Source organism: Trachypithecus francoisi, unplaced genomic scaffold, assembly GCF_009764315.1.
Source record: "Trachypithecus francoisi isolate TF-2019V2 unplaced genomic scaffold, Tfra_2.0 Contig01474, whole genome shotgun sequence".
Taxonomy (NCBI): Eukaryota; Metazoa; Chordata; class Mammalia; order Primates; family Cercopithecidae; genus Trachypithecus; species Trachypithecus francoisi.
The window spans coordinates 9,542,776-9,566,243 of record NW_022681435.1 but is presented as its reverse complement, the minus strand read 5'-3'; the positions used below and the strand labels follow the sequence as shown (position 1 = coordinate 9,566,243).

The 23,468-nt window shown below is 40.3% G+C and overlaps 1 protein-coding gene across 1 annotated transcript; it reads right to left on the bottom strand.

Moving 5' to 3' along the window:
* Positions 1-1,221: 1,221 nt before the first annotated feature.
* Positions 1,222-23,409, bottom strand: SERPINB12 (serpin family B member 12). Its single transcript, XM_033239328.1, has 8 exons — positions 23,367-23,409; positions 14,246-14,431; positions 11,809-11,943; positions 10,678-10,818; positions 9,197-9,314; positions 6,264-6,406; positions 4,792-4,959; positions 1,222-3,804 (listed from the first exon to the last, which is right to left on the bottom strand). The coding sequence occupies exons 2-8, from the start codon at positions 14,411-14,413 to the stop codon at positions 3,400-3,402; spliced, it is 1,278 nt and encodes a 425-aa protein (XP_033095219.1). The 5' UTR covers positions 14,414-14,431; positions 23,367-23,409; the 3' UTR covers positions 1,222-3,399.
* Positions 23,410-23,468: the final 59 nt, after the last annotated feature.

The following is a 23,468-nucleotide window of genomic DNA, read 5'->3' as shown; positions in this document are numbered from 1 at the left end:
CATTCTCTGGTTGGCTTTCCAGCAATTATATCGGCCTACCAACTTGTATGTTCTTTCTACCCCTGGGCACCATATTGCTGGGTCAATCTTGCTGGTGCAAGAAAAATGAAGAGTCAAGATCTCCCTGTTTGGAGCATAATTTCCAGTGTCTGAAAGGATTCCATCTAGTGTAGTTCTGCTGGGCTCAGGTTAATCTTCTCCTCCTTGTATAGTCTGGGTCTGGGACACTTTAAACAGACAGCGTAGATAAACTATCCAAGAACACTGCCACCAAGGCTCTTCCTGTCCTTGGCTTCACCAAAAGTATTTTATTTCTGATGACTAAACTGCCTAGGATGGAAGGAACAAATGCCTGTCCTCACTTTCTTCCAAATCATAATTGGGAAGTCATTCAGTCTTCAAACGGCTGCAGAAAAAAAAAAAAAAAAAACTAACTAACTTGTAAGAAAGACAGAGGGTGAAGGACAGCAGCAAGTACAAAGTAAAGAGATAGACGTCCAAAATTCAAGTTGGGAGAGAGCTTATGTTTCTGAACTCCGAGGAAGGCAGCAATGGGAGGAAACAGGCAGATCACTCACTGGCAATGAGACGCTGATGACCCCTCAACAATGCCTCACTGCCCAGACTTGTTAACTTGTAGTCAGCAGGGACCGGGTGTGGTGGCTCAAGCCTGTAATCCCAGCACTTTGGGAGGCCAAGGCAGGTGGATCACTTGAGGTCAGGAGTTCGAGACCAGCCTGGCCAACATGATGAAACCCCGTCTCTAATAAAAATACCAAAATTAGCCGGGCGTGGTGGCAGGCGCCTGTAATCCCAGCTACTCGGGAGGCTGTGGCTTCAGAATCACTTGAACCCAGGAGGCAGAGATTGCAGTGAGCCAAGATTGCACCATTGCACTCCAGCCTGGGCAACAGTGCAAGACTCCATCTCAAAGAAAAAAAAAAGGAAAAACCTGTAGTCAGCAGAAATTTCTTCTATATTCTGATGATCAGCTGGCTATCACTCCAGTTTTAGCATTGTCAGTTTTCATCTGTTTTATATGCCTTCATAGGGTAATTATGATGGAAAGCTGGGAGAAACTATTACTGGGGCAAAATGTATTTTTCCTGTGTAACTGAAATGAATTGTTAGTTTCATAGATTATGTATTTTTATATTTTTGGATGAAACAGTTTGAAGTTAGATTCATATCCCTGAAAAAATCAGTTGGCAACACACTGTATATATTTTAATAATAAAAGTGCTTTATTCATTCAGAAGAAACTTTTTAATAAATCAAAAGTTAGTAAAGAATGTTTATGATTTACATAAAAATTTAAGATTCTTAATTTTCCTCATTATTGTAAATAGATACATTCTCCCTCTCATGCTTTAAAATATGAGAAATCCCGATATAAACGAAAAAAATGTGTTTACCAAGTAAAAGAATAAGAACAAAAGAAATGCCAGGCAATGCAGGCTTATATACAGGTCATGGTTTCCAGCTCGGTGTCTGGCAGTGATGCCAAGTCAGACATGGAAACAGACCCCAAAATGTCAACCCCAAAAGGAGCCACAGGGGACATGAAGTTTTTGGTTATCTGAAATAAATGTGACCCACAGGACACGCATTCTGGAAGAGGCACTGACTCAAACTGCCTCACATTACCAACAACAAATTGTTTTAGGTCATGAGCTTCAACAATGAGAAGGTTGTATGGAAAATGTGGAACTTGTCTATCAGAGCACAAAGAAATCACTGGGGTAGGTGAGAAAAGGGAGAGGAGGCTAGCATGGGAGCAGGTGTGGTTCACCTGCCTTCTCCCACAAAAAATTGCTGCGGCCACAGAGTAACTTGGTGGCAGCTGGGAGGAGAACAGCCACAAGGTGGGCCAAGGAAACTGAGCCACAAGCAAGACCTGAAACCCACCTCGATAGGAAAGAGACTGACTCCAAAGAGATGTGAGTCAGACATGTCAGTGGTCACGGCAGAACATTCAGCTAAGACAGAAATGAGGAACTCACATTACCACACCAGAGAACAGAGGCCCTGAGTCCGCGAGGACGAACACTCAGGGGTCAGGCCTTCAGTAGACTAGAGCTTGAGATGAGCCCAATGGCCTTCTTGACAAGAATTTCAGGTTTTGTTTTGGCTTTGTGGGTTTTTTTGTTTGTTTGTTTGTTCTGAGGCAGGGTCTCACTCCGTCACCCAGGCTGGAGTGCAGTGGCGCCATCTCAGCTTACTGCAGCCTCCACCCCTAGACTTAAGTGATCTTCCCACCTCAGCCTCCCGAGTAGCTGGGACTACAGGTGCACGCCACCACACCCGGCTAATTTCTGTATTTTTTTTGTAGAGTCAGGGTCTCAATATGTTGCCCAGGCTGGTCTTGAACTCCTGGACTCAAGTGATCCACCTGACTTGGCCTCCCAAGAAGTGCTGGGATTACAGGCATGAGCCACCATGCCCAGCCAACAAGCATTTCTATGGACACCATGCCCGGGCTCAAGCCTGTTCTCACCATGTGGCCTGGAATGAGACCTCTGGGAAGACACAGAAGTCCACACAGCCAGAAGGCAGAGAGAGGAGCACAAGGAGGCCAGCCATCCACCATGGCAGCAGCATTCCTCTCCACACCTGCCTGTGCTGGGTGCATAAGAGGAACTAGCCACAGGTGGGAATTCTTGGAGCTAGGGGGAGGAGAGACAGAGGGAAGTATTTGATGATAATGTTGGGGGACCAAATAAGGAAAACTGAGATAAGCCTCCTCTAAATCCACTAGCGACTTTCCTGGGTCAGTATCAAAATCACAAGACAAATATCATTCCCCTGCTCTGTGCAAAATGAGTGCTGGTTGGGGCATTCATACGTCTTTGATCTATCACTTAAATACACCCAAGCCCTACCTTCTCCTAGGTGAAAAGATCCCACAGGACATCTTCCATGCAGTAGCTGTTAAAGGAAGAAACAGGACATCTTGCCCAGTGATGACCACAATCATAACTACCCCAGAAAGAAAGCTGAGTTTCCAAACACATTCCAGTCAAACATGTTCTCTTGCTGCCCATGTTAAAGTGGCTTCTGAGTTTGCTGTCTCTTAGAAATGGTCTAATGACCTGAACTTTTAGGATTCCTTCAAAAGGAGGTAGGTACTGTTCTGAATTGTGTTGACCTTCAGGTCACAAAGGGTGAATGTATACACTTGAAAGTTTAGGGTAGAGAACAATAGCCCTTCAATACTAACAGACTCAGATGAAAATAAGCTACAGGGTGACAGAAAGATGAAGATAAGCACAGGCTGATGGCTGGAGGATGAAGGGGATGGTTTAGATATTACCAAAAACTCAAATGCCCATCTTACGCCAGGGGAAGATTGTGTTGATATTTTCCTCCAGCTCCAAAGTACTAGACAATGCTTCCCTTTTAAGGAGAGCAGACCCTGCCATAAAAGAGAATGGTTTGGGTTTTGTTGTGTCTAATGAAAAAGAGAAAAGGGTGGTTGGCATTAAACTCCACCCAAGATGGTAGTGACCTTTCCGAGACAACAGCCCCAGTGGCTGCAGCTGCCTGGGTGCCGTTTTCATCCACCTCCACAAAGGTTTTGTGGATGATTTTTGACAAGTACAAATTGGGACTTGGAGAGATTCCAGTAAGATCAGCCCTTGTTTCATCAAAGATATCTGTAATGCCCATGTCTTGTAAAATGGAATTGAGATCATAGCTGTCTTCCAGGGTGAACTGGGGGAAGGACAGGACCACCGATTCTTCTGACATGTTTTCTGAGCTGCTCCAGGCCACTATGTTTTCATAGGTGATTTTGCTTTCAAGCTACAAGAGGAAGGAAATAATATTTACCGTCAGATTATGGGACCGCAAAGAATGCCCCAATTACTTCAAGGTGCCTAAGTCCATTTCAGTGGTGGGTGACGACCTTCAAGGCCTTTCTCTAAGCCAGAGAATAGTCTGATTTCATTTAAAACTTCAAGCAAATATCTTTCCTCTTTGCAAAGCGTTAGGGGACAACTCAGGTTCCAGTGTGCTTTGGTGTTTGACAGACAAATGTTCAAAGCACAGCAAAGCTCAGTCGAGTAGTTGGGTGCTGTGGCCAAGCCCTAATTTTCTGAAGTTAAATTTCCTCTTCCATAAAACAGAGATAATACAATTAAGTTCTTGCAAGCATTAACAAAATCATGTGTATAAAGTACTTAACAAAGTGATAGTGCATAGCAAATTCTGAATAATGGTTGTTACTGATGTTGTAACTACTATACCTGCTGTATTGGTATTTCTCTCACTTTCTCTCTGTTTCTATCTTTATCTCTTTACCTCCTTGGACAAAATCTGTAGCTGAGCTTCTCCAGCCTTTATTAATTCCTGCCTCGCAAGCAATCAATTCTGGCATCACTCTCTACGCTTCTGTCAAGGTACATATTCCCCAAAACAGGATTCAGTTAATTCTTTAACTGAGCTATAGAAAAATGGTATGAGTAAGAGGCCAGAAGTCAGGATATTCGGAGAAAAGGAAAAGCTTGAAAACTTCTCAAGTTACTCAGAACCCAGATTCCTCGGTTTGCTAAAACAGTGGCAGAGAGCTATGAGGTTAAAGAAGAAACTCCAGTCCCAATATTCCTGGCTTTTGTTGTTTAATTCTAAACAAATGAGGATAAATATCTAATCTAATGCAGATTCTTATACATTCCTTGATGTCTGACAGCTGAGGTACTGTATTTCCTCAAGATGGTAGATAGTAGACAATGTTGTTCTCTAAGGATCTATCATTAAATATTTTGTAGAGATGTGGAAATGAAGATTTACCTCTTCCAGAGCCTTCAGGTTATCTTTAGAGTGAGACGGCAGCAGGACGAACATGCTGAGCTTCCCCTTGGTGTACCTCATTTCCAGGATCTGTGCCTTCACCTCCTCTATGAAGCCAATTCTGTAGAGGCCTTTTTGCGTCATCATCTTCACATTCTTGTTTTCATTCTGTAGTAGTCAAGGTAGGAAGTCACAGGATGGCTATGGGAAGCTCCCAAATTCATATGGTCCCCGCTTCACTGAGGACAGGGGTTCCTAAAGATGAGAAGGTCCTGCAGAAGTCCTGAGCCACACCAGGGATCCAGACTGCAAGAGTCTGCCCACTCATCAGTGGCCCTTACTTTGCCAGCACTTTATCTTTCAGTGTCTTTTTTTGTTGTGGAGTGACGGGGGTGGGGGGGTGTTTGCTTGTTTGTTTTTGAGACCAGGTCTTGCTCTGTCACCTAGGCTAGAGTGCAGTGGTGCCCTCCCAGGCTCAGACAATCCTCCCACCTCAGCTTCCTGAGTAGCTGGGGCCACAGGCACGGACCACCATACCTGGCTATTTTTTTTTTTTTTTTTTTTTTTGTAGAGACAGGGTCTCCCTGTGTTGCCCAGGCTAGGCTCAAACTCCTAGTCTCAAGTGATTCTCCCTCCTCAGCCTCCCAAAATGCTGGGATTACATGTGTGAACCACCTAACCTGGCCCTTTCCATGTTTTTTAATCAGTTCTTCAGCTCCCAAGATGACTATTGGTAAACTTACTATCAAAGCATCTCCACTGTTAAGTCAGCAGAAACACGCCCTGCCAGCTGTCCCACTGTAGGGCCTGCCCCAGCACAGCCTCTTGGCCTCACACCACCCCATGCCAGCTGGCCTGGATGACCCCACCACAGCACCAAGGGCAGCCATCGTTAAGTGAGAATCCTCTCCATCTTAAATAACAACACCTGCTCCTTCAGAGGGACGGCACAACCCCAGGCACCTTAAATCTCACAGTAACCTCAAGGTGGTGGGTGAGGGATCGCCAACCTGCAGATGGGGATATTCGGTGCTTGAGAGAAAAATGCATCTCCGGTAATAAGCTAGCCGACCGACAAGTGAGTGGCTGGGACCCAACACTTCGTTTCTAAATCTACTAGCTTAGAACACAGGTTTCTGGGGCAAACGCTCACAGATCGAATCCTAATGCATGAATCTGGCTAACTAAGTTAGCCTTTCCATTTTTTGTCTCAAATCTTAAGTGGAAATCTAATAGCACCCATCTCATAATGCTCTTTAGGGGAACAAATGAAATAACAAATGGAAAACTACTCAGTGCAGGAAGCACTTGGCACAAAAACACTCAATGAAATTCAGGTACTGGTTCTTATCAATGAAAAATGTTCTTATTGTAAATGTAAGCTGTAACTTTTTGAGTATACATATTGCAAATCATTCCTAATGCAAATTATGAGTTGGATAGCCAGAAAACCATGAGTTCTGATACAGTACCTCATTTAGAGAGAAAGGTGCATCCACTGTGTTTTCATGATCAAAATAATTTTCCCATTTGGCCTTGAAGTAAACAGCATTCACCAGGACCAGCACAGTGTCAGCATTAATAGTGTCCTTGCTGAAGAGTTCCTTGATTTTACCTAAGAAAAGATCCCAGAGAATATCCTGAGTATGAATTACATCAAAAGTATTTGTATAGATAATTTTCGTTTTTTTGAGACAGAGTTTCACTCTTGTCTCCCAGGCTGGAGTGCAGTGGCGTGATCTCTGCTCACTGCAACCTCTGCCTTCTCAGCTCAAGCGATTCTTCTGCCTCAGCCTCCCGAGTAGCCGGGATTACAGGCACGTGCCACCATGCCTGGCTAATTTTTTTATTTTTAGTAGAGACGGGGTTTCGCCATGTTGGCCAGGCTGGTCTTGAACTCTGGACGTCAGATGATCTGCCCGTCTCAGCCTCCCAAAGTGCTGGGATTACGGGCGTGAGCCACTCTGCCCGGCCGATAATTTTTTTTAATGCAGCTTATCACCCCCAAGACTAGGGAGTGTCTCATTCAAGAACTAACCCAAGAAGATTAATTCACAGTCCTGGCTGGAGGTAAGAGAGGCGGTGATAGGGCGGGGGAGAAACCCTCTCACTCGACCTTGCAGGGGATCCAATCACAGCACTGTAACAGAAGGAATCTCCTTTGATTCCCTATATTGCTTGTGTTTGGAACTTGTCAGTAGACATCTTATACTATGGTTTATCTTTCAAATTATATAGTTAGTCATCTGACAATATGATAAGCTCCCTTGAGAACAAAGAACTACAATATAAACTTCCTGTCTCAAGCACTCAACATAGCATAAGATATATGCTTACATATACATAAAAATACACATAAATGTGCTAGGCCATGATATGAAACCTATTTTATAGATACTTTTACATGCTCTTTCTCATTCCATCCCACATTAATCAATTAATTGATCCATACCACTACAAGGAGGTATCGTTATCCCTTCTTCATAGAAGAATCAGTTGCATCCAGGGAGAGCTGAAGTCACACAGTCAAGAAGCAGTAAGACTGGCGGGAATGGGTCCTCAGGCGTTCCATCTTTAAGCTCAGCTCTGGGACTCCTTCCACAATAATACAGCCCTAAGCCCAACGTGAAAAGCCCCAGGCTAGCAGGCAATGGCCCGTCTTCGTGACACACCCTTTTCTACCTCAAACTACCAAATCACCAGTTACTTGAATGTCTGCAGATGACTTAAGAAGAAAAGATCTTCCATCTCAAGAAGAGCTCTACTTAAATCCCATAATAATAGATTAGGTTGACATCATCTACATTTAAAATACTCTGGAGGAGTTAACTCACTAGAGGGAAAGTACATATTCAGGCCTTAATATGAACTTTGTTAATGAATTGCTTCCTTTTGACAGCTCAGCAGAGCCTTGAAAGAATGGTCATTTTTGTGGCATATGAAAGAAGGAAGAAGCCATAATTTTGGAATTTACAGACTTCTCTAAAGGAAAGGCCAGGCAGGGATATCCCATCCCTAAGTCAATGTAAGAAAAAGAGGAGACAGGGAGAGAAAGCCACCAAATGGAAGGGAGGAACCGAAAGTGTCACTCTGGTACCAAGGACAGCCTAAAATAAGTCAACTATCATTTCCCAGCCTCCAGCCACTCAAAATGTATGCAAATGCCTGGGATCATGGTCTCACTGAAGGCAGCAGACGCAATGCACTACCTGTGCTCTCTCATGCACTCCAAACTTTTCACTGCACACGAACATCTTCCCCAGCCCAACAGCAGTGATCAAAAAGGGGTCTAATCTGTGTCCAGCAGCCTGACCTGACCCTTCAAATCACTAACTTTGTGCCTGGAGGGAAGAGTTTATTCTGTTTTTCAAATTCACACAGGCACCTGCAGAAGAGAGCATTCTGTAAACCTCACCTAGATCAGCCCTAATGAGGCTGGTGTCTTCCTTTCTTTCCCACCCAGAGCCAGCGAGACCAGAGACCAAAACTGCAATAATAAATAACAGCAATATCCAATATCCAAGCAGTTTAACTGTTTGATGCTGTGCAGACCATGCTTTTTTGTTTTGTTTTGTTTTGTTTTAATTTCAACTTTTATTTTAGATACAGGGAGTACATGTGCAGGTTTGTTACATGGGCATGTTGTTCACAGACAGTAGGCATAGTACCCAATAAGTAGTTTTTCAACCCATTCCTCTCTCCCTCCCCGCCCCCAGTTAGTATCTGGAGGGTCCATTGTTCCTTCCCATATTTATGCCCGTGTGTCTTCAATGTTTAGCTCCCACTTATAAGTGAGAACACACAATGTTTGCCTTTCTGTTCCTGTGTTAATTCATAGGATTATGGCCTCCATTTCCATCCACGTTACTGCAAACGACATGATTTCATTCTTTTTTATGGCTGTGCAGTATTCCATGGTGTATATGTACCACACTGTCTTTATGCAACCCACTACTAATAGACACTTAGGTTAATTCCATGTCTTTGCTATTGTGAATACTGTGGTGATAAACATATGAGTGCGTATGTCTTTTTGGTAAAATGATATATATTTCTTTGGATATATACCCAGTAATGGGATTGCTGGGTCGGATGATAGCTCTGTTTTAACTTCTTTGAGAAATTTCCAAACGCTTTCCACAATGGCTCATTTACATTCCCACCAATAGTGTATAAGTGTTCCCCTTTATCTGAAGCCTTGAAAGAATCTGTTGTTTTTTAAGTTTTTAATAATAGTCATTCTGACTGGTGTGAGATGGTGTCTCATTCTGCAAACCATGCTTTGAACACAGTTCACATATGTGAACCTCTGGCCCCCAGTAGACCAGCAATCTGCAAAGCTAGGCAGACCAATTTTGTTTTAAATGGAAACCAATACCAGCTCCCGTGCTTTTGGCTTTCTTACCTTGAGATTGACATTCAACCCAGAAGTTAATCTCTTGTCTGGATTTTTCAGTGTTTTTTCTGAAATCAACACTTTCAATTGTCGTGTGGTAAAACTGAATCACACCATCTAAGTATTCCTGTTCAATTGGAATAAAAGGGAAATAGTGTAATAAAATCAGGCAGCGATGCTCATAGGAGTGAGGCTCTCCTGAGAAGTCTCCCAAGAAAGATGAGCCTGGTCATTTCACATTGCAGGGACAGGCCTGACAGTTTCTAGTCATCCCCAGTCTTAAACTAGCCAGAGACATTTCAGTTTTTGTAGTTGCAAATGAAGATATTGAACATTATTCATGAACAGTCTATATTTACAACAGGACAAGGCTTTCCTACTGGATATCCTTTTATTTCAACAACCCATCTGTGAGCCATCACAAGGTAAATATCAAGTAACTTGAGAGACTTGGCTGGAAAATGCTTCTGTTTATAAGAATTAAACCCCCGCTTAATGGTTGCAGAGTTTCTGTTTAGAGTGATGAAAAACAAAGTTTTAGAAACAGATAAGGTGATGGTTACACAACATTGTGAATGTAAGTAATGCTACTTAAATGTACACATAAACATGGTTAAAATGGTAGATTTTATATGTATTTTACCATAATTTTTAAAAAAATCAGTAATGTAATATACCAAACCCATTGGTTTGTATATTTTTAATGGTGAATTGTTTAATATGTGAATTTACAGCTCATAAAAAAAAGCTAGTTTTTAAAAATCCAGGATGAAAAATCTTACTTTCATTGCAAGGGAGCACACTTATCTTGGCCAAAGAAGGCCACCCGACCCCTGGCTAGTCCCTCACTAACCAGCCATGTCACATCTTGACCATTGGTCATATCCCCCACATTTATTGTTTAGCACATGGCTCCTTCTAGTAATTCGAGAGGAAACTGAAGCCCAGATGGAGACACAGCTTGCTCTAGGTACAAAGCTGGTTAGCCACAGAGACTCTGTGCCTTTCAGCTCCAAATGCCAAAATGCAGTCTCCTCCACTCCTCTACTACCCCACTCTCGAAAGAGCATAGTGAACACAATTGCACTGCAGGGGTAGCATGATCCTGGCACAAAAGGAGATTCCACAGAAACATCTTGGGGGCACCCAACAGATAAGGGAGAGAAAAGCGCAGCAACCAGGCACCTTGACTGGGGAAGACAGTCGGGAGAGGATGCCATTACCAAGCCCACACGTGCTCCTAAGTCTCCATTACTCACACAACCCTTTTTCACCCACTCTATTCCACCCACAATGCTCACGTTGAACACTGGGAAGAGAACAAAAGTGTGGGACTGAAAGAAGGAGGTCCTGGAGACCTCACCAGTCCACAGCGCATCATCCTGTCAAAGAGGTTGTGTTCTAGATGGCAGGTGAGTAACCCAGCTACTCCCTGATTTTTAAATAGTATGCTACATGGTAGCTTTAGTCACGATTTGTGTGCAACTCACCTGACAGATTGGGAATTCCTGCTCTCCATAAAGCCTGTTGGCAACACTCAGTGTGTAATCAGTCTTGATCCTGTCTAATTTGGAGAGAAGCTGCCCAAAGTAGCAGCTGACCAGCCCACTCTCATTGTTTAAGGACTCAGCCTAAGGAAAGCAGAAACAAAATGTGACCTTCACTGCGTCTATCAGAAGAGCTAAACACAACTAAAGGATGCGTGTTTTGTACAGAAGCAAGATAGAGCTTCTTAGTAAGATGTCAGTTGTCTCTGTTACCATGCAGGGGAAGTGAGCTGGGAAGAGCAGAGGAATGGAGGGTGAGAAGCAGTCCCAGTGGAAGATTATGGCTCCTGCATCTATATCAAGATCATCCAGGAAAAACACATCTGGGGAACTCAGCAATGCTCACTATATTTCAGACTGACACACCCTGATTTTCCTTATATTTAAAAGAGGCCAGACATGGTGGCTCATGCCTGTAATCCCAGCTACTCTGGAGGCTGAAGCAGGAGAATCGTTTGAACCCAGGAGGCGGAGGTTGCAGTGAGCCGAGATCGCGCCACTGCACCACTGCACTCCAGCCTGGCGACAGAGCGAGACTCTATCTCAGAAAAAAAAAAAAAGAAAAAGGAAAACAATCATCTCTCCACCCTCCTTTTAAACTTTCTGAGGTAGGGGGATGCATACCCTGGAGAATATGTTTCCTCCTCCTGGCATGAGGCACCCAATAAAAGTTTTGTCTGTCAGTGCAGATTTCAGCATGAAATGGAACAAGCAGAGGTGGAGGGAGACGGTAAGAATTCCACAGCTGACCCTACCCCTTACCACCTTTATCTTTGACCATGCTCTATGTTGGGGCCCTGTGGCCTGCAGAAGCAGATGAGTGACACAGTGATGATCTAGGTTTCTTTATCATAAGCAGAAGATACCAGATCCTACTCTTTAGGAAACTAGCTCATAACCAAGGACATCTGAGATCCATACTCAGAAAGGAATCACAGATCACATGAGGTCATTGCTGTTGATGGTATCCAGAGTCTAATGTTTGGGGATAAGCAACTATCACCTAATATCCTACAGTCAGAATGAGCAGTTTATAAATAAGAAGGGCGAGAGTTTACTATGGTGGCAGCTCACCTGCTGATCCAGAGGCTCTGTCGTTTTCTTCTGCCCCTCCAGAGAGCTGTCAGCCAGCACTTTTTGTTTGTTGCTTTTCAGACAGGGGTCAGGTCCTTTGCTTTCGTCCTGGGAAAATTCGTTGAAGTGTAGTACCTGCATGATAACGGGATGCGCTCTTTCAGACAGTATGAACAGAGGGAAGACTGAATAACTTCAGAAACATTTTCATAGTGAGACAATAACAATGATTACATAGTCAAACAAAACAATCAACAACGGTTTAAAGGAAAGTGGGTGCTTCTGTCCTTGGGCTGGGAGGTGGAATGGAGGAGAAGAACCAGCTGCTACCCTGGGAGAACATTTATGAATAAATAAAACCAAACTAAAAGAATATAGAGGTATCCACAAGTTAAATGTAGCTATGGAGCATTTCATAGATACCCAATCTGAATTGACTGTAAGTGCAAACTACACGCCAGATCTTGAATATAGTATTAAAAAAAAGCTCATTAAAATTTTTATATTGATTATATGTGGATATGATATTTTGCATATACTAGGTTAAAAAAGTATTATTAAAATTAGTCCCACCTGTTTCTTTTTACTTTTGTAATGCAGCTACTAAGAATTTTTAAATTACTATGTGGTTCTCATTATGTCTGTGTTGGACAGTGCTGATCTGGAGTTTCACATGATTCAAGGGAGTGAGGACAGCAAAAGACAAGTTATCCAGAGCCTGGTAGAGAGGTAGGAGACAGGTGTCACATCCTGCACTGCTCGGACCCAGTTGGTCAGCAGGTGCCCTCAAGTGCCTCAGAAAGAACATCTGAATTCTGTCCTGCAAGATGCAAACTACACTCTAAAGCTAAGTTTTGCTAATGGAATAAGAAAATAATACATCAAATCTAAGTAGATGCATAAAGCAGAATGACCCCAGAAACACATTCTGTCTTAATCCATAAATTCTACTGCTCCATGTTCAGGGGAAACAGCCTGATTTGTGCATAACCCCTGCACTATGTGTTACATCCGAGGAAATATAAGGCCAACCACGGGAACTTGTACTTTATTTGGGAATTTGTTCTTATCACCTTCATTTATTTATTCTAGAAATGTTTATTAGGTGCCTACTCTAAGCCAAGCACTGTTCCAGGACAAAAATCCCTGCCCTCTAGGAGATTATATTCTAGTGGAGGAGACATACAAAAATCAAGACACATAGTAATTAATTACTGTATGCAGTATGTTAGACAGTGGAAAATGCCACATGAAAAAAGTATCCCTTAGGGGTTGGAGGTCAGGATACAGCACTAGATTAGGAGGTTGAAGTAAGCCTCGTAGAGGAGATAAACTCTGACCAAAGTCTTGAAGAAGAAAGTGAGCTGAGGTCAGTTACCAGGGGAAAGAGCCATCAGACAAAGGGACCCAGAGCAAAGGCCCCAAGATAGGATGGGCATGGCTTACCCAAGGAAGTCAGGAGGCCAGTGTGACAGGTACAGTGAGGAGGGATGAAAGTGAGAGATGGAGTCACAGGGCTTATCTGGGATTCAGATCTCCAGATCCTTGTGGCACAAATCCTTGTGAGTACAAATCAGGCTGTTTCCCCTGAACATGGAGCAGGAGAATTTATGGATTAAGACAGAATGTGTTTCTGGGGTCATTCTGCTTTATTCATCTACTTAGATTTGATGCACTACTTTCTTATTCCATTAAGTTAAGTTCAAGTAAGGACTTGAACTTCTATCATAAGTGAAATGAGAAATCCAGGTTTTTGAACAGATGAGAAATATTATCTGGCTCAAGTTTTAAAAGGGTCTCTTGGGCTGCTGTGCAAAGGATAGATTGCCAGTGGGAACAGGAAAGCCCACTCGGAAGTTGTTGCAGTATCCAGGTGAGAAAAGATGATGGTGGTTCAGACCTCAAGGAGACTGGGAGAAGGGCCTGGATTATGGATATATTTCAAAAGAAAAGCCAACAGAATTTGCTAACAAAGGTGGTATAAAGTGAGAGAGAAAGAGTCCAGGAGGACACCAAGCTGTCTAGCCAATTAAACCATTTATGGTGCTTAATAAATATTTATTTAATGAAATGAGTGAGAGAGAAGACATATACACATACTGAAAATTGCTGGCAATATTGGTATTAGTAATTATAGAATAAAAGAGTGACAGACATGCATACAGAGATAAAGATAGAGATGAATGAGAAAAGCTGCCAGACATGAGGTTGGGGAGCATCCTAAAGAAGGTAGAAGTCTAAGTGAGATTTTAAGAATGGTAGGATCAAAGAGGAAGTAAGATGGGGGAAATACAAATAAAGACTCAGAGACTGGGATGGGTTCTGACCAAGCCCACGGTGCAATAAGCACCTTGGCTTGCCTGAGTGGGATTAGCATCTGACTTTGAGTGTGGACCCAGAGTTTAGGACCCTGTGTAGCACCCTAGTGGACACATACCTCATCAATCTGATGTGCACTGTCATTTCTAGCCCCCAAGCGGACCATACCAAGGGCAGCTGAGAGGCTCAGGGGAGAGAAAAATACGTTTTTTTGACGATCATCTTTGCTTATCTCTTGAAAAAGATCAAAGCAAAATTTGGTGTTTGCTGCAACAAGAGAGTCCATTGTAAAACCTATAATGATCTAAAACCAAAAAAAAAAAAAAAAAGAAGAAGAAGGAGAAAATGGTGATTGGAAGAAAATAAGTGTACAAACAATTATTATTTTACATACCTGAAATGCAATCATGCACAATTATTCAGTATGCCATTAAGAACTGAAAAACTAAGGTCATTATCTTCCCTGTATATAAATATTGGTGTTGCTATTGATATTTATTGATATTGATATTGATAGACAGGGATCCATTTTCATTTAGTGGTGTGAATTTGTTTCCTGGGGCTGCCATAAGAAATTACCATAGACTGAGTGGTTTAAATAGCAGGAGTTTATTCTCCCATGGTCCTGGGGGACAGACGTCCAAAATCAAGATGTCGGCAGATTTGGTTCATTTCGGGACTCTCAGGGAAAATCTGTTTCACGCCTCTCTCTCAGCTTCTGGTGGTTGCCAGCAAACTTTGACATTCCTTGACTTGTAGACAAATCACTCAAATCTCTGCCTCCATCTTCATATTCTTCTCTTTATCATCCATGTATGTATCCAAATTTCCCTCTTCTTTTAAAGAGAGCAGTCATTGAATTAGGGCCCATCCTAAGCCAGTATAACCTCATCTTAATTTGACTACATCTGCAAAGACCCTATTTCCAAACAAGGTCATATTCACAGGTAGAGGGATTAGGACTTAAACTATATTTTGAGGGGACACAATCCTACCCACTTTGTGGTAGAACTCCCTTTATTCAGGCAAAATGAACCCAAAGGCTAACATTCTTTATTATCAAGTTAGCAGCCAAGCAAACATCATCCCATCTCATTCTTCTCCACAGGTTGTGGCTGGTTCAGCTTACACCTTTTGCCTGTACTCTCTCCTCATTGCTCTGTGACTGAGGATATGCCCAGCAAATTCCCATGAGTCATGTCCCTTGTTAACATTCTCACGCCCTTTTGACTCATCCTACAAGCAAACTACAGAACTTGAGGCACTTCACTCAATCATTCATATTGTTCAAGAAACAATAAATCTTGAATGATGCTGGGAGTTTCGATGTCACCAAGTGTACCAGTCCGTTTTCACATTACTATAAAGAAATATCAGAGACTGGGTCATTTATAAAGGAAAGAGTTTTAATTCACTCACAGTTCCTCATGGCTGGGGAAACCTCAGGAAACTTACAATCATGGCGTAAAGAGAAGGAGAAGCAAGTGCCTTCTTCATTAGGCGGCAGGAGAGAGAAAGAGAAAAGGAGAAACTGCCACACACTTATAAAACCATCAGATTGTGTGAGAACTCACTCACTATCATGAGAGCAGCATGGGGGAAACTGCCCCCATGATCCAATCACCTCCCACCAGGTCCCTCCCTCAACACGTGGGGATTATGGGGATTACAATGTGAGATGAGATTTGAGTCAGGACACACGGCCAAACCATATCACCAGGTTCAATGTCCTCTTTGACAGTGTAGAACCACAGATAATATAGAACCAAAGTAAGACAGTGACTTCCTAAGAACAGGCATCTTGCCTTCCCCACCCAATCTATTCCAGAGTATCAAGAGAATATGTAGATCTCACCATTGACCTATGCCTCTCAAATGAAATACCTTTTCTTTTGTCTCTTTGTTTATGGATATTGTGTACTTCCAAGATAGAAATGCAAATCCTCTTATTCGTGCTTTTATCATCAGATACAGCACACCATAAGCATGAAGAAATATTGCTGCATTGAATGGAATGGTGTAATTTGTTTTAACACTTTCCCAGACAGTTAAAATAGACTTTTTTAGCCTATAAAACCTAATTCAAAAAGATAACATTATGTAACTTTTAAAAAAATGTGTCTAATGTGTGCTAAATATCTGACATATGTTAGCTTTAATCCTACAATCTGCAAGGTAAATGTGATCATTCCCTCTTTTTCAGAAAAGAAAACTGCAGAATCAAACAGCACATACATTTGGCCCAAAACTAACTAGTGCTCTTTCTACTGTATCTACCATTTCTAACTTGCCCCTCAACTGATGATAGATGATCAAATGCATGCCTGCTATGTGGGTACTTTCCCGCGTTATTCAGCTTATAGTCCATTTTATTCTTACCTTTTATTTCTGCCAAGTTTGTACCTGACTCACAGTTCTCATCTTGCATCTGTGAACTGGGTTTGAGACATACTTTGTATTTTCAAATGAATTTCAGGGTAATCAGAGACTACCAGAGTGTTTTCAGGACCATTATGCCTTAATTGGTGGGTGTTTTTTGAGTAATGGATGTCCTGGATGTGTCTGAAAATTCAATAATGCCTCACATCTCAGAAAGCTATCCTTGCATATGTTGGTAAACATCTTGATGTCCAACATATTTTCTCTACACATGGCTCACATTACCCATATAGTAACAAGTCTACTAACAAAGAAAAGAAAACCAACAAACTAAAGGTGGTTTGAGTTGGGAGGATTTCACAGGCTTTTGATTAATGATAAAATTTTGTGTGAAACGTAGTCTAATATTTTTTAAAACCTTTGTTGTATAACTTAGGTTGAATTTGATCAAAATCTTCAGCATCAAAGGAGGAGAAGGTAAAGGGCATTCTGGCCATTTGGTCACCGCTATTAAAAGAAGACTAGAGCCTGACTATATTGAAGGAAAAGAAGGGATTGGAGAGAAAGACTGAATGATCCCAGCCTGGCTCTTCAAATGTTCCAGTTAATCACTTAGCTTCACTCCTGCTGTCTTCTAGCATGAGCACTCCCAGAACTGAATGATCAGAGTCTTGCCTTCTTTAGAAAGGACATGACTACTCATGGAGGCCAACTCCCTACTTCTCAAGATAAAAAAAAAACTGAGGTCAAATGAGGTGAAGTGACTTGCAACAATCACGCAGCTGTCCAGAAGCAAAGCAAGGCTAAGACCTCCTCATGCCTAAGGCTGCTTCCTCCTAGATTACACAGTTTTTCACATTCCATTCCATTCTAATTCTGGCACTACACTGACTCACTCTGTGGGCTACAGAACTCTCCAAAACGCTCTCTGCCCGTTTCTGCATTAAGCTTCTATAAACTTTGTGAACTACTTTCCAGGAGTACTGTGATGCTCTCACCCCAGCAACAATTCCCTTTTCTGAGTGTTACCTGGTTCTAAGCTTTCATTACAGTTGTGTGCAGCTTTAATGCTGCCTCACCTTCCAAGGGAGTTGAGAGAACAATAGTAACAGAAAACAACAACAACAACAACAACAAAAAACCCGCTGGACAGTTGCTGTTAAAGTTTAATGACTGTATGTAAGCACTTATAATAGCAAGATCTTTCCTGACTTTACATACAAGTCTGAAATATAGCAAATAATGAACATTTAACGACTTGATTAAAATGTCATCTGCTAACCACCTTCTGAAGGGTTGTTTGGTTTTGGGCGGGGGGGTTGGGAGGAGTCAGTTTTTTACATTAGAAACTGCCTAAATCTGACACCAACCTAATTATGAAGTTCTCCCACTGGGTTAGTCACTCTAAGTAAAAGGATGAACTGAACAAGACACAATCTCTGCCTTCAAGAAATCTATGACCTAACAGAGCAGATAATGCATTCGCAGGTTCAGGAGTAGAGTTTAAGAAGCATAGAAGAGTAAGATATTAATTTATAAAATGAAATAGAAAAGGAAAACGAGTATTTTGTAGGAAGCACTCATTAAGATTTGATTATTCTAATAACACAGATTCAAATAGGCAATTTTAAAATAAAACACTTTAAAAATAGTTTTAAGCTTTTAACATTACTTTTATTTATTGAAAATAAGCTTAGACTCTTAGTAAAAGTCATGTTTTGCTATGTTGTTGCAATTAAAAAGAAAAGAAAAAGAAATTTAAGGTTAGTTGTTTTGTCCTCATCAAAAATCCCTTTGAAATCAGCCTAATTGTTCCATGGAAGTGAGTTTATGGTCTTTATGAATAAACACAGAAATTGACCCTCCTGGTCTCAAAGCTTGAAACTCACATTTGTCTTATCTGAATTCCTTCCTCAGGAAACCCATCCGCAGCCCTCCCAGAGAGTATCAAGCAACTGAAATTTACATCACGCCATACAGAGAGATGGCAGGACCCTCACTCATCTTGATTGCTCTCTTTCTGCTCCCTGATTCTTATTTGCCCATATGTAGCTACGTTTCTTCCCCACTATATAAACCTTCCATTTTAGTAAGTTGAGGGAGAATGATTTGAGATTTATCCCCCGTCCCTTTGGCTGACATCATCTGATTAAAGCCTTCTTTCCTGGCAATACTTGTCTCAGTGATTGCCTCTCTGTGCGGTGAGCAATAGGACATAGACCAAACCCCTGGCATTTCAATAGTGCCTTTTACATGGACACTCATGTGAAAACGGTAATGACTAAATCACAAATTCTGAATCAATTGGATTCAAAATAGGACCAATTTAGCAAGAAATAGAAAAGGCAGAGATCTAAATATTATAATACTAAAATGTAATTGTAAGAGAGATTTCTCAAAGGTATGTAGCAAAATCACTTTGAGAATTTTTTTAAAATATGTACAAATATGTTCATAGCAACACTTTCATAATAGCCAAAACTCAGGAACAACACAAATGTCCATCATCAGCAGAATAAACAAATAGCATGGATCTCACATCACATCGTAACATAATGTTGAGTAAAAGAAATCATACATGCAGCCTGGCCAACATGGTGAAACCCCATTTCTACTAAAACTACAAAATTAGCCGGGCATGGTGGCGCATGCCTGTAATCCCAGCTACTTGGGAGGCTGAGGTAGGAGAATCACTTGAACCTGGGAGGCAAAGGTTGCAATGAGCCAAAATCATGCCATTGCACTCCAGCCTGGGCAACGAGCGAAATTACATCTCAAAAAAGAAAAAAAAAGAAAAGGAAAAAGAAATCATACATGAAAACTTTCATACTGTATGATTCCATTTACATAAAGTTCCAAAACTGGCAAAATTAATCTGCAGTTTTAGAGGTCAAGAGAGTGGCTACCCTTAGGAATGGGTAGGGAGAACTGTGGTTAGCCACAGGTAGGGACAGCAGCAGACTAGTAAACTGTCCCTCAAAACACAAAAGTCAACAAAAATCCATGATGCACAATGCTTGCTGATTTCTATGGTGTAAATGCCCCATTAAGGTTAATTTCAAACTGCCAACAAGACACCATTGTACCCAGAGTTGGGAAAAGATGCACAGAAGTAAACTAGGCAAGAAGGAGACTTCTAGGAAGCTGGTACTGGTTCCTTTTTTGATTGAAGTGTGGGTTACACATTAAACTTACACTTATTTCTTATGCACTTATGTATTAATGTGTGGGGGGATGTTCATGCAGGCATATATGTATAAAGTTTAATTTTAAAATGTGTTGTAGATGTATTACTAAACATGGCAGTTAATTTTAAGACATTGCAAGTTAGTGCCTAACCCAATAGCTAAGAATACTGTGTATGGAAAATGGAAGAGAAATTTTTCACAATGAAATTTTGGCTCCAGATGCATTTAGGAAATGCTCCCCAAGTACTCACAGGCCGCACTTCGTGTTTACTCTGGAAAATGTCCACCACACAAAGAAGTTACTGTTTGATTGAGTCTAAAGGCAATTGCTCACACAGGCTGCCTCTTAGTAAGCTACAACTTGAAAAACTTGTATGCAATTTACTTCAGTCATCATTATTTTCAAGCAGACTTGAAATAACCTTTTAAAATAGTAAGGTCCCCGAAAATTCATTCAGCTTAAGTAATTGGTGCTAACTCCACCTGCAATGACATTATAGTCCTAATAGCTACTGTTTAATTTGAGCTTGTGATATGTCTGGCAATTCACAAATACTGTCTCTATTTTTCAAAACATCCTGTACGTTAGAAATAATTTTCATTTTACATCCAACCACTACGTGGCACAGGTGGTGTGCAAATCAGTTCTTTCAGTCTGATTTCAAAGCCACCCTCTTTCCTCCTACACCAGGCCACCCTCTGGAGCAGATAACACTTACGCTCACAAAGGCCATGTCCTGAGTGACCACCATGTGGCTCTATGGGATGCAGATGCCACCAGCAGGTCCATGTCTTGTTTGTGTCTCTTACCAAGGCCACTAGTTGTAGAAAGGACCCCCTAGCACTGAGAGTCCATCTCAGGATGGCCTCGAACTCCCTCTCTGGAACACACCTCTCAAGCTCCAGTTTGTCCTCCAAAGATTCCTACAGTCTTCATGGAGGTTGCTTCTCTAGACTGAAAATTTACTCAGAAAATCCTCCTCAAATTGCGTTGAAATCTGTGCAAATGCGTCATAAATATAGATTGAGATTTCAAGACTGCAAACAATCTTAGCCTAATTGGGAGTGACTTGCATGGTATCTCCCATGTACTATCCCCAATGTCACCTCCTACTGACCACAGCTATATAGGAAAAAGAGGATAAGCAGTTCCTAGTCAGAAGAAAAAGAAAAAAATTCATTTTATATCAATACAAATACTATCATATTTTTGCCTATAATATTTTCCAGGTAAGTGATTCACGACTTAACCGCTAATGAAGCAGAAGAAGGAATTTTATTCTCAAGGTCTAATTTGTTATACAGATGGCAGAATAATAGTAATGAGGAATTTTGCCCTCATAATATTGACAAATAAATTGCCTTTATTTTTCCATGTGCTTTCCAATCTCTCAATCACTGCACTCGTGTGTGTGTGTGTGTGTGTGTGTGTGTCTGTTTATATGAACATTTTATGTTCACTTGTCTTCACTTCAAATTGCATCTTAAGTGTTTATCCTCACTAATACTGTCTTCATACATGTTCTTTTAATGCCTTATGATATCTCATTATATTGATATATCTGACCATTTAAACTAATATCATATTCCTAGATATTTAAATTAACTTCCCAGTTTTTCTTAATATGAATGATTCTACAATAAACATTGTCATAAATATAGCTTTTTATCTCCCTTTATATTATTTCTTCAGAGTATCTTCTTCAACATGGGATTTCTAGGTCAAATATTATAAAGATTTTTAACTTTCATACTGTCAACCAAAAGTTACAGAAGAAACAGCTATATCATAATCACCTTTTTCAGATATTATTGTCATTCTTAATAACTTAAAAATTAAAAGAAAATTGTATTATTTTTAAATTTACATGGCATTGATATTTGCTAACATTTGAATGTTTCTCCACGTGTTCTTTTCTCTTTATTAATTCTCACATATTAACTGTCTCTTATTGATTTGTCAATTATCTATTGAGGTCTCGATCATTTATTTATTGATCATTATGAACTCTTCATATTATATAAACATTTTACGTTTTCAAAACTTGTTCTTTAAAAAAAAAAATTCCCCTAGCTGTTATACCCTCCTTTATTTATTTTCTTTATGTTATTATAGAATTGTGTTTACTCTTATTTACTTAAAATTGTCAATATTTTCTGGCGCTCTCTTCTATCACTTCAAAACCTTGAAAGTAACATATTTTCAACTTAATTTTAAAGCTTCATCTACTTTCAATTTTTTATAAGAAAAAAAAATCTTTCCTGTAAGATTTGAACTTATGTTGTTAGCTTTGAAGATACATTTTTACATATTAATTATCTGGAATGTGTAGCATTTTTAATTTTTTAAAGGTTTTTTTTCCGTTTTTATGGTGTTTGAGGCATCAACAAATGATCTATTTTGCTTGTTTTCCTTCCTTCTGGCTTTATTACACATGGAAAACCTTCTTCCACCTTCCTCCAACCTCTCCCTCTAAAGAGTTCATTAGTCTCACCCCTGTGTACAATAACCACAAAGCATCTGTTTCCCTTAACTCCTCCATCACACTGTAAGGTAATTATTTTTTATACTGCTGTCTTTACTTCCAAATCATAATTATCTTGAAGGTACGTTCAGTGTTTTTAATTCATCTTTTTCTCCATCAGTGAAGAACACAATGGCAGCACATGAGAGCCCTTCATAATATTTATGAATTGATTTGCTATCATCTGCCCATTTTTCATTGTAGATAATCCTAATGTTTGATATGCTAGAAAATTATTTAGCATTTCATATTAACTGTATACATTCTGCGGGCAGCTGTAATTAACAGATGCTGCATAAGAGATTCAACTTTTTATTAATTTTTACTATATTAGAAAAAGTTCATTTACTACAATATGAGAAAACGTTCATTTACTATATAAGAAAAAGCTCATTTATTACAATTTTCCCTTATAGTAAAAATGTAAAGGTTTAGACAAGATAGACATTCTAACAACCCAAAATATTCTGAGTAAAACTGTTTTTTTCTATATATAGTAGGAAGAAAAATATTTATACTCCAAAAATATTTCATGTCTTATAATTTCTATAATTCCCACAAAACTGCTAACAACTCAAGAATGAAATTCAGACTTTACACAAATAGATGCTATTCTGCTGGAACAAATATTCAAACCAGGTTATAGCAAACTAAATAATAACCAATATCTAAAAACAAAGAAATACTTGTGAAAGATACCATCGAAAGTGCTTTCCAACTTATGGCGCAAAAAAAAAAATCTAAACTCACATTGTTTAAAATATAGATATTCTAAATATTATACCATTTTCTGTTTCAGAAATAATTCATTAAAAGATAAAATACAATACGTCAAGTATGCGAAAGTTTAAAAAGTTATTCAAGCATCTACATTTTTAAAAAATCAATCATATACATCAGGCATCTGACCAGGTGGTTGGGGCTGAGCGAGGTGACAAGTGTTATTAATATCTCCCAGTGAGGACTGCCACATCTGCAGAAAATCCAGAACATCATAAAACTAACTCTCTTTAAGTATTTGACTTAATTTTTTAAAAAGTGTATCCTTCTATTTCAATCACATCTCCTTTGGGTTTCTATTCTTTAAAATGGTTTTCCAATACAATGTTCATTGTTAAAAATTATATCAGGCAATTTTAGCATTTACCTTCTTGCCTTCAGAGTTGCTGCTAACAGCTGGTCAGGTAAGCTTCCAGACACACCCTGTCAGGAATGGAAATATATCAACTTTGTCCCTCCCTCTGTGGCA

Bases quoted from the DNA above. Each gene is read 5' to 3' on its own strand.
- SERPINB12 (XM_033239328.1), bottom strand. From the start codon at position 14,413: ATGGACTCTCTTGTTGCAGCAAACACCAAATTTTGCTTTGATCTTTTT. The intron at 9,315-10,677 runs GTGAGTTGCACA...CCAATTGAACAG, and splicing joins AGGAATTCCCAATCTGTCAG to GAATACTTAGATGGTGTGAT. The intron at 6,407-9,196 runs GTAAGAAAGCCA...ATCTTTTCTTAG, and splicing joins GGTTGAATGTCAATCTCAAG to GTAAAATCAAGGAACTCTTC.